Genomic DNA, 11,490 nt, shown 5'->3' with positions numbered 1-11,490 from the left:
CTTTAATTATTGCAAAGTAACAAAGGTTCTCATTTGTCTAATATATTCATTTTAGCCATGGGATTTAAAGATTGGTTGTTTTTTTCTGCAGATATTATTCTTTATGTTTTCAGTATACCCATTTGGATAAATTACAGTTCTCCCAGTGACAAGAAAGAGAGATATATTCTATACCCTAAAGCATTTTATGTATGTACTTCATTAATGCACTTCAAAGTTTAGAAATTGTAAATTGTTCCTTTCTATTAAAGTTCCATATATTCCCTATAGTCTCTGACTTTCTACTGTAAAGACACTGCTGTATGTTTGACTGACAAACCTAAATAGAATTTGTGTGTATGAACATACAGTAGCCTGTAATAGACAGGGTTGTTTCTTGGCTTCTGCTTCTTACTATCAGAGTAAGGTCTGGCTGTCTCTAATCCTCTACGGGAAGAAGCAGATTTTCAGGCCCTGTGCCAGATGCTTGCTGGAATAGGCTTCAGCTTCCTTGCAGCCCTGATCTGGATAAGCGGGTTTAGGAGATGAATGGATGGGAGTAGGTGTTTGTTACCCAGTCACAGTCATGCTCATACTTATACATGATTGTTCCATTCTCCAGAAAGACACATATAAAACAGGAATGTGAATATGTCACAGCAAATACTTAATGGATTTCCCAACTATGCTTGTCAGATATATCATCTGTTGAGATGAGGTATGCAGCTTTAGAATGAAAGGTGTCTCAATGAATGCTGTTTTAGACATGGTATTGTATGTTGAGGAGTTTTCTCTGGTGACATACAGTAACATACTGTACTAAAGTGAGTCAGAACTTGTTGAGGCTTTATTGTCACATTTCACACTATCTTCTTGTGAGAAAAGTGTTGAAAGTACAGTTGATTAGGAACCACACAGGTGCTTCAGAGTTCATGTTGTTTTGTTTTTAGAACAGGGCCAGAGGCAAATCATATACAACATAATCCAAAAGGAAGGCCAAATGTTCCTGACAGCCAGCATATCCCAGGAAGATCAGAGAAGAGGTAAGAGATGTTTGCCCTTGAACAAGTCACATCAACTTTCAATATGTAAACCCATTTTGATTATAGTTTTATTGAAATACACTACTGTATATGACATACTGCCAAGGAAATGGGAACTCCTATTAGATAAATGGTGAAATCTGCCTTTATGCCTGGTGCAGCTGTGTTGTTCTTATGTGTGAGTAGACATTTCTTGTGGGGAGGGCTTCTGTTCTCTTTCTCCAATGTAGAACCCTCGTCCTCATCTGAGTTCACCTCTGCTATAGCACATCTTTATTTGAAAACAGCAGTGTCAGATCGGGGCTAGCATGAACGTGACTGAGAGAATAAAGCTGAATAAAAAAAAAACTGACCTTTACAAGTACCATTTGTTTACACCGGCTGTTACAGATTCAAATCAAATGTATGTTTTTATTGTATAATAGTAACAATAAGAGCAGCTCACTACTCAAAACGTTTATTTTGTAAAACGGCAAGTCTCGAACCCATGACCTGTTGATTATGAGTCAGCAGTTCTTACCGCTGTACTACCAATGCAGTCATGACAATGAGGTACACTAACCTGATTTCATTTTCTTTGGTTATAGTCTTGAATAAAAGCGCACTTAAGTTTCCTGTACTCCAACTGGAAAAGCAAAAAAAGATGTAACTAATTGTATCTCAAATGTAAGTCGTCTTGGATAAAAGCATCAGGCAAATAATAAGTAATAATATTATTAGGTCAGTGGAACTGCTTACTCTTGAACATGCTGTACACAATTCTCCATAAGTAAAACATTCTTACATTAGATTAATTCCTGTTTTTCCTAGTGACTTGGCTTTTGTTAATGGTCAACGCACAATTTTACAAGAAGGTGTATTACTTTGAATTGAAATTGGTAATCATTAGGAATAATGTGAAATTTAAGTATATATTATTATCATTATTAGATTTTATATGATTTTCTTTTGTTTTGCACTATTCACTAAAGTACAGTATTTCTTTTTGTGTTTATTGTCGCCGCTGACTGTTTGATCTTAAGTCAGTTCTCCTTTCAATACACTCTATAGAAATGTGGTATTGAGTTCCTGTATGACAAATGCCCAAGGAAATATGAACTCCTGTTGGACAAACTGTTAAAGCGGCTGTCCCTGGAAAACAGACAAAGCTCTCGAGTTAATTATTGTAATAAACCCTGTCGGAATAATATCTCAGCTGAGAGTTAGTGCTGTCAAGATAATGCAGATATCATTGCTCAAAGAAAACAAATGAGAAAACAGACTTACAGTAGTTTAATAAGCTTTCATTCATAATAAATTAACATTTCAATTGGTTATTTTAACATATACACTCATTATTTATGCACTGTAAAACAGCATTTACACATGTGAAAACAGGATAGTATCCAATAAAAAAAACCTTTCATTGATTTGTTTTTAAAACACAAATGTTTTATTCTTTTATTATTACACATTTATTTGTTTCTGGAGGGCATTATCTGAATGTTTAGAAGATGTACTTTCACTTTTAAAATATTATTTTCAATTCTTTGTTCATATAATTTGTACAGCATGCAGCTGTCAGACAATGACAACTATGAATGATACTCTAAAGAATAATTTAACTCATACAATAGATCCTTACTTTTTTCTGTTGAAAATAAGAAGTACAAGTAGATGTGCAGTTTTAAAAATATTGCATTGGATCAATAGTTAAAATTTCCTGTCAAAAATATATGTAACCAAAATGTAATTTAAAGTACAGTACATTCATAATTATGAATATTAATTAAATTTTAAATTTGTACTCTATTAAACTGTAATGGTTAACTAATGTTGCAGCATAGTAACAACACATTAAGAGCATCAAATTTAACTTTTCTTATAATGTGTTTTATGCTGAAACAAACATAAATATGTTAAATTATATTCTACTCTTTGTGTTGTAAGACAATGGACGCCAGTTATAATAGCATCAATTAATCTGGTGTATCAGAAATACGATTTAACTAATTAAGTGCTTTTCCGATTTGCTGTATTTTTTTATTTTTTATTTACCAAGGGCTCATCTTATTGGCAGGAAGGCATTGGACTTCATGCCTTGAGGTTGTTGGTTTAAATGCTTCTACTAACACTGTATGATCATGAGCAAGTCACTTCACCTGCTTTTGTGTGAAATGGAAAACCAAACAAAATGCAACCAATTGTATCTCATATGTTGTAAGTCATCTTGAATATAGACATCAGTCAAATATTAATTAATAATAATATTAGGTCACTAGAGCTGCATACTCTTGAATATGCTATACACAGTTACCCATGAGTAAAACATTCTTGTACTAGATCAATTCCTCCTGTTTCCAGTGACTTGGCTTTTATTGATGTTCCTGTCACAGCACAATTTTATGGGAAACTGTATTCTGTTGAAGCGAAATGGATAATCAGTAGGAATAATGTGAAATTTGAATATATATTATTATCATTATTAGATGTTAACGATTTTCATTTGTTTACGCCATTCAATTAAGAATAGTATTTGTTTTTGTGTTTTTTCTCAGTTGTATGTAGTTCCCATTTAAAGTCCACAGATGTAACTGTATATGTAAGACAGTACCTGAAGTGGACATACCTAAGTAGCAATACCATAGGTGTTACACTGCTGTTTTAATGTGTAGAGCGAGGAGCACAGAGGATTTCTCCTTTAGAAATTCAAGTGATGCTAAGATCAGTTTTCTCCCTTGGAGTTTACAACACTACGATTTTATATCTTTTATAACATTTATATAAAATTTCAATCCTATCCACTAAGGCATTTTTTCAGATTTTGGGGTATTTAGTTTTTCTATTTTAGGTTTTTTTTTACCACAAATATTGATATATTGAAATGTCCTTTCTTAGCAGATACCTACTGAACTAGATCTACCGTCATGCCATATTTAAGCTTTTTAACTAAACAAGAAATAGTATTTTTGTTAATGAGGGAGAGGGGGAGTGAATGAGTTTGTATTTTACACACACACACACACACATACATATATATATATATATTTTAACAGTTTTTAAAAGACTATTAGTTACATTAGAAAACAGTTCAGAATATTTGTCAAATTTAATTTGGCTTGATGTGTATCATAGCATTAATGTAAATGCAAAAAAAATGAATTTCACGATTTTGTTAATTAAGATTGGTTCTGTTATTTAGAAAGTTCATTTATAGAAGCATTTTCAAATGTGAATGTCACAGTGATTTTGACTGCATTTTACCCATCACATGCTTTTTAAAATTTTTTTCTGGTTTTAGTAAAATGATATAACATTTTGGAACAAAAATACAAAGAAGTAAGCCAAAACTGGATGAGAGAATAGCAAATACCTCTACGGCTACTGTATACTTTCCAGGAGAGCTGATATAGGATGGAATAAAAGTGATCCAGACGGTACAGAACACCAGCATGCTGAATGTGATGAATTTTGCCTCATTAAAGTTATCTGGTAATTTCCGAGCCAAAAATGCCAGAGCAAAACACACAAACGCTAACACTCCAATATATCCTAACACAATATAAAAAGCTACTGTGGATCCCATTTCACATTCTAAAATGATTATTTCCTTATTAGAGTTAATATTTTTTTGGGGAAAAGGAGGATATTTAACTAACCAAATAATACACGTCAAGGTCTGTATAAGTGTAAAAGTTAAAACGCTTAGCCTCTGCTGAGTTGGTCCAAAATATTTCATAACTTTACTGCCAGGCATTGTTGCTCTAAAAGCCATAAGCACAACTATTGTTTTCCCCAGAACACATGAGATGCAAAGAACAAATGTGATCCCAAAAGCTGTGTGTCGTAACATGCAGGACCACTGAGTGGGCTCCCCAATAAATGTAAGTGAGCACAGAAAGCACAGAGTCAATGAAAAAAGAAGAAGAAAACTTAGTTCTGAATTATTAGCCTTTACAATAGGAGTATCTCTGAACTTGAAAAACACAGCAGTAACTGTGGAAGTTAATAAAACCCCTAACAAAGCAAATATAATTAATATCATCCCCATTATTTCATCATGAGACAAAAATTCAACATCCTTCAAAATGCACTGGTCTTTCTCCTCATTTGATCTGTATTCCAAAGGACACTTCATGCAGTGAATGGCATCTGTAAGTGAAAGTTAATTTGATTATTGTGAACTAGTCAACTGAAGAAATATTTGGACAATACTATTTCACTGACAAATGGAATATAATTTTGTTGCAATTTATGTATAATTTAAGATTTATGAATGTATTTATACCTTTTTGTTTGCAGATGCTTAAAGTACAATGTCTAAGGAAGAGGTGAAAAAAAGATTCTGACAAAACTACAGTATCTCCTAGACAATGATCCATTTGGCTTCCCCAGCACATTGCAACCAGAAAGAAGGTGGGTCTTCTCCAGTAAGTGGATGTTTGTGATGAACTGATGTGGAACCAGGAACCCACATTTTTTTTGCAGCTTTGTACCTATAGGAAAAACACTATCCTGCACTTCAATCATTTGGTTCCCACATTTCAAGACTCTTTTGCCAATATCCTTGGCTCAAAATACAACAGGCTAATATATTTAACTTGACTAATTATATACATAAAGTTACTGTACAGGTTATGCAGCCTGCGACTAACACTTCATCCAAGACTAGTACCTGGATTATGCTCAGTTCTGCTGAGACACATTCCCAGTCCTCTTAGCCATGTACTAAACAAAGTAGGTTATGGAAAGGAATAACAAAGTAGTACATGCATTTGCACACTCTGATCATTACCTGTGCTATTGCTAACTTCTCCTTCTGCACATGGTAAGCAATCAAAACAACAGACCGGTTTCCCTTTCTGTGTAGCCTTACGTGTACCAGGACGACAGCTTTCACTGCATACCGATTTTGGAATCTAGAAACAAAAAAAGTAAAATAAGAAAATAAAAAGAAGTAAAATTCTGAAGTATATAGTAAAGAAGCTCATAAAATGTCATCATACTAAAGTTTGCATTTTGTTCAAGTAAAAACAAAATAAAGTAGATCACCTTGCCCTCATTGCTGGCCCACACAATGCTGTTATTGTTCATTATAAACTGCTTTCCTTCTGGTAAAGATGCATCATAAAATCCAATAGTTATAAAGTCTATGATTCCGTTTACATTAAGCTGCCAATTCAACAATTCATATCTGGCAGGAGGATCTCCATTGATGTCAAAATTGATATATTCACCATTGATCATACTGAAATTAATCTTCTTCAGGTATTGCAGTGCCTATTATTATAAAAATATTGTGATTGTAAAAGTTAAAAGGAAAAAAATGCCTTTAAGTCCAACAGCTCATGAGTTTTCATTTGTCTAATATTGTTAAACTGATATCAAGGAAAGTCTCTTAAGTTGCTAAGCTGCTACTTTAATACACACTAAGTTACTTTTTCCATATACGCCACTATGTTAATTGAAATTTTACACATCTTTACTGATACAACAACTAAAGCTGAATTTAAAACAAATTATTTGTAACCTTTATTCAGGTTTAGCAGGTTTTTATAACAAAAATTAAGTAAAAATTAAAAAATAAGCATAATTGAAAAAGTTCAATGGCTTGATCCAATTATAGATAGAAAAAAAATATATAAAAGTATTAGAGGATAAACCACTTACCTGCAGTGGCAGTGTATCTTTTTGGTTCGCCATGCAGGGTCCTTGATTATCCTGGCAAGCTAGAAGGTCGTGGAGCGCATATGCTACAGCATATACAGCTTTGTACACATTATATGCAATTCTTAGTTCAGAAACATCAGTGTACAGATTATTTACTTGCTGTAGATTCTCTGATCCTGTGCAGATTTTAGATGTTGTATTATTGAAACTGCAATCAAATATATTTTCCCAGAATTTAATCAAACCTGTATTGCCTGGAGTGCTAGATGGATGAGCTGACAATAAGAATTCTCTTAGTCCTGGCATTAATGCATTAGCAATTGAAAAACCAAGTGCCCCCTTAAAAATTCTGTAGTTTTCTTTAGTTGCTACATTTTTGGCAGACACCCAGGACTCACTGCCTACCCACTGTAAACCCGTAACATTCTGAAGCAGCAGTTCCTTCATTAAAAAATCCATGTCTATAAAAGATGCAAAAGCTACAATAGTCTTTGAAGAAGCCATTTTAATTACTTTGACTGTTCTAAGAAAATTCTCTCTTGGATTGGTTCTGTAAATAACCTCTGAATATTCAATGCAGATACCTTCCTGTTCAGCTGCTTTTATAAAGGTGGCCATGCCAGAATTTCCATAGTCATTGTCACTCCTTATTGTTCCCACCCAGGTCCATCCAAAGTGTTTGACAAGTTGTGCCAGTGCCCTGCTTTGATAATAATCACTTGGTATTGTCCTAAAAAAAGTGGGAAACTCTTTCCTGTTGCTGAGACAAGCACAAGTAGCAAAATGACTGATCTGTGAAAATGAAACCGGTTAGCAACAACATTTATTTATATAGCATATTTTCATACAAACAATGATGTTCAAAGTGCTTTACAAGATACCAGAGAAAGTTACAAGGAAAGAGAAAGAAATAAGATTAGACAATAATATTAAAGAGTAAGTAACAAAGAAAGAAAAACAAACAAATGAATCTAAACGATCTTAAAAACATAAATATTTAAATTCAATATACGTATATAAATATATAACTGTGCAATTTTTATATCAACTTTATTAGTAAGAACAACTGATTAAATGTATATAATTTTGTAATACTGTTACATATTTCTGGTAAATCTATGTAATATATATTTATATGCCAAATTACAGCCATACTTTGAAAATAGCATGTATTTTGACAAATAGAAATTCATGTGAATTAAAAGTGTGAAAAGGATTTACTGAAAACCCACTGAATAAAATTTTACAAATACAAAAAGTATAAAAATGGCAATAATAACAATAATAATGATTCTGTATTTCTTACCACTGGTATGTTAAATTGACCAACAAGCGTAGCGATCCCAATAGTTGGAGAAGAGCCAGACTGTCCTATGATTGTGTGAATGCTAGATTGTTGAGAACACGGCAAAGTTGATGAATCTGCTTCTCCTGCTCCGCTCATTAGTGCCATTGCAGCTTTGATTGCCAAAGAAACAGAACCACAAGCATCATATATCTTATATCCCAGTGACACTTTAGGCAAAATATCTCTTCGGTTGTTTATTTCTTCAATAGCAAATATCATGGCTTCAGCAACCTGATATTCTCTGTAATTTAAACTTTTTGAAATAGAATATTTTTTGTCAGGGTTCAATAATGAAACGTTATACTTGTGTATGTTGGATAGATATACAATATACTCACCCTTTACAGTTTAATGGTTCAGGTGTTGACTTAAGTGTGGGTTTCAATTCTATAATATTATTATGAAATGAAAAAATTCCTCCCAGCATGAAGTCACCAGTCTGTGAAAAAAGCGGAATATCAGGATTTCTCCATAATGTGCAAGGGGGATCTTCACTCCGTACTGAAAGAGCCAGCACAATAATTATCATAAACATGTCTTTGTGTAAATTACAAGACACCAGAGATAAAGAGACAGAGTTGACTGAGGTTATATAGTGTTATCCTTGAAGGTGTTACTCCTTTAATTATTGCAAAGTAACAAAGGTTCTCATTTGTCTAATATATTCATTTTAGCCATGGGATTTAAAGATTGGTTGTTTTTTTCTGCAGATATTATTCTTTATGTTTTCAGTATACCCATTTGGATAAATTACAGTTCTCCCAGTGACAAGAAAGAGAGATATATTCTATACCCTAAAGCATTTTATGTATGTACTTCATTAATGCACTTCAAAGTTTAGAAATTGTAAATTGTTCCTTTCTATTAAAGTTCCATATATTCCCTATAGTCTCTGACTTTCTACTGTAAAGACACTGCTGTATGTTTGACTGACAAACCTAAATAGAATTTGTGTGTATGAACATACAGTAGCCTGTAATAGACAGGGTTGTTTCTTGGCTTCTGCTTCTTACTATCAGAGTAAGGTCTGGCTGTCTCTAATCCTCTACGGGAAGAAGCAGATTTTCAGGCCCTGTGCCAGATGCTTGCTGGAATAGGCTTCAGCTTCCTTGCAGCCCTGATCTGGATAAGCGGGTTTAGGAGATGAATGGATGGGAGTAGGTGTTTGTTACCCAGTCACAGTCATGCTCATACTTATACATGATTGTTCCATTCTCCAGAAAGACACATATAAAACAGGAATGTGAATATGTCACAGCAAATACTTAATGGATTTCCCAACTATGCTTGTCAGATATATCATCTGTTGAGATGAGGTATGCAGCTTTAGAATGAAAGGTGTCTCAATGAATGCTGTTTTAGACATGGTATTGTATGTTGAGGAGTTTTCTCTGGTGACATACAGTAACATACTGTACTAAAGTGAGTCAGAACTTGTTGAGGCTTTATTGTCACATTTCACACTATCTTCTTGTGAGAAAAGTGTTGAAAGTACAGTTGATTAGGAACCACACAGGTGCTTCAGAGTTCATGTTGTTTTGTTTTTAGAACAGGGCCAGAGGCAAATCATATACAACATAATCCAAAAGGAAGGCCAAATGTTCCTGACAGCCAGCATATCCCAGGAAGATCAGAGAAGAGGTAAGAGATGTTTGCCCTTGAACAAGTCACATCAACTTTCAATATGTAAACCCATTTTGATTATAGTTTTATTGAAATACACTACTGTATATGACATACTGCCAAGGAAATGGGAACTCCTATTAGATAAATGGTGAAATCTGCCTTTATGCCTGGTGCAGCTGTGTTGTTCTTATGTGTGAGTAGACATTTCTTGTGGGGAGGGCTTCTGTTCTCTTTCTCCAATGTAGAACCCTCGTCCTCATCTGAGTTCACCTCTGCTATAGCACATCTTTATTTGAAAACAGCAGTGTCAGATCGGGGCTAGCATGAACGTGACTGAGAGAATAAAGCTGAATAAAAAAAAAACTGACCTTTACAAGTACCATTTGTTTACACCGGCTGTTACAGATTCAAATCAAATGTATGTTTTTATTGTATAATAGTAACAATAAGAGCAGCTCACTACTCAAAACGTTTATTTTGTAAAACGGCAAGTCTCGAACCCATGACCTGTTGATTATGAGTCAGCAGTTCTTACCGCTGTACTACCAATGCAGTCATGACAATGAGGTACACTAACCTGATTTCATTTTCTTTGGTTATAGTCTTGAATAAAAGCGCACTTAAGTTTCCTGTACTCCAACTGGAAAAGCAAAAAAAGATGTAACTAATTGTATCTCAAATGTAAGTCGTCTTGGATAAAAGCATCAGGCAAATAATAAGTAATAATATTATTAGGTCAGTGGAACTGCTTACTCTTGAACATGCTGTACACAATTCTCCATAAGTAAAACATTCTTACATTAGATTAATTCCTGTTTTTCCTAGTGACTTGGCTTTTGTTAATGGTCAACGCACAATTTTACAAGAAGGTGTATTACTTTGAATTGAAATTGGTAATCATTAGGAATAATGTGAAATTTAAGTATATATTATTATCATTATTAGATTTTATATGATTTTCTTTTGTTTTGCACTATTCACTAAAGTACAGTATTTCTTTTTGTGTTTATTGTCGCCGCTGACTGTTTGATCTTAAGTCAGTTCTCCTTTCAATACACTCTATAGAAATGTGGTATTGAGTTCCTGTATGACAAATGCCCAAGGAAATATGAACTCCTGTTGGACAAACTGTTAAAGCGGCTGTCCCTGGAAAACAGACAAAGCTCTCGAGTTAATTATTGTAATAAACCCTGTCGGAATAATATCTCAGCTGAGAGTTAGTGCTGTCAAGATAATGCAGATATCATTGCTCAAAGAAAACAAATGAGAAAACAGACTTACAGTAGTTTAATAAGCTTTCATTCATAATAAATTAACATTTCAATTGGTTATTTTAACATATACACTCATTATTTATGCACTGTAAAACAGCATTTACACATGTGAAAACAGGATAGTATCCAATAAAAAAAACCTTTCATTGATTTGTTTTTAAAACACAAATGTTTTATTCTTTTATTATTACACATTTATTTGTTTCTGGAGGGCATTATCTGAATGTTTAGAAGATGTACTTTCACTTTTAAAATATTATTTTCAATTCTTTGTTCATATAATTTGTACAGCATGCAGCTGTCAGACAATGACAACTATGAATGATACTCTAAAGAATAATTTAACTCATACAATAGATCCTTACTTTTTTCTGTTGAAAATAAGAAGTACAAGTAGATGTGCAGTTTTAAAAATATTGCATTGGATCAATAGTTAAAATTTCCTGTCAAAAATATATGTAACCAAAATGTAATTTAAAGTACAGTACATTCATAATTATGAATATTAATTAAATTTTAAATTTGTACTCTATTAAACTGTAATGGTTAACTAATGTTGCAGCATAGTAAC

At 33.3% G+C, this 11,490-nt stretch overlaps 1 protein-coding gene across 2 annotated transcripts in view; it reads right to left on the bottom strand.

Annotated features, from left to right (window-relative positions):
* Positions 1-8,556, bottom strand: part of LOC114645406 (extracellular calcium-sensing receptor-like) — a 35,414-nt gene extending 26,858 nt beyond the window's left edge. The window contains exons 1-6 of one of the 2 annotated variants that reach the window (XM_051923770.1): positions 8,358-8,556; positions 7,978-8,272; positions 6,672-7,463; positions 6,054-6,281; positions 5,797-5,920; positions 4,230-5,153 (exon numbers count right to left, since the gene is read on the bottom strand). In XM_051923770.1, the coding sequence (XP_051779730.1) occupies positions 4,240-5,153; positions 5,797-5,920; positions 6,054-6,281; positions 6,672-7,463; positions 7,978-8,272; positions 8,358-8,554 (2,550 nt within the window). In that variant the 5' untranslated portion in view covers positions 8,555-8,556 and the 3' untranslated portion in view covers positions 4,230-4,239. Of the gene's footprint in view, positions 1-4,229; positions 5,154-5,796; positions 5,921-6,053; positions 6,282-6,671; positions 7,464-7,977; positions 8,273-8,357 lie in introns of those variants that run through there. The other variant, XM_051923771.1, reaches the window with a different exon arrangement.
* Positions 8,557-11,490: the final 2,934 nt, after the last annotated feature.

The sequence above is a fragment of the Erpetoichthys calabaricus genome, chromosome 2 (assembly GCF_900747795.2).
Source record: "Erpetoichthys calabaricus chromosome 2, fErpCal1.3, whole genome shotgun sequence".
NCBI classification, from domain to species: Eukaryota; Metazoa; Chordata; class Cladistia; order Polypteriformes; family Polypteridae; genus Erpetoichthys; species Erpetoichthys calabaricus.
The sequence above is the reverse complement of the archived record's forward strand: the minus strand, read 5'-3'. Positions and strand labels throughout refer to the sequence as shown.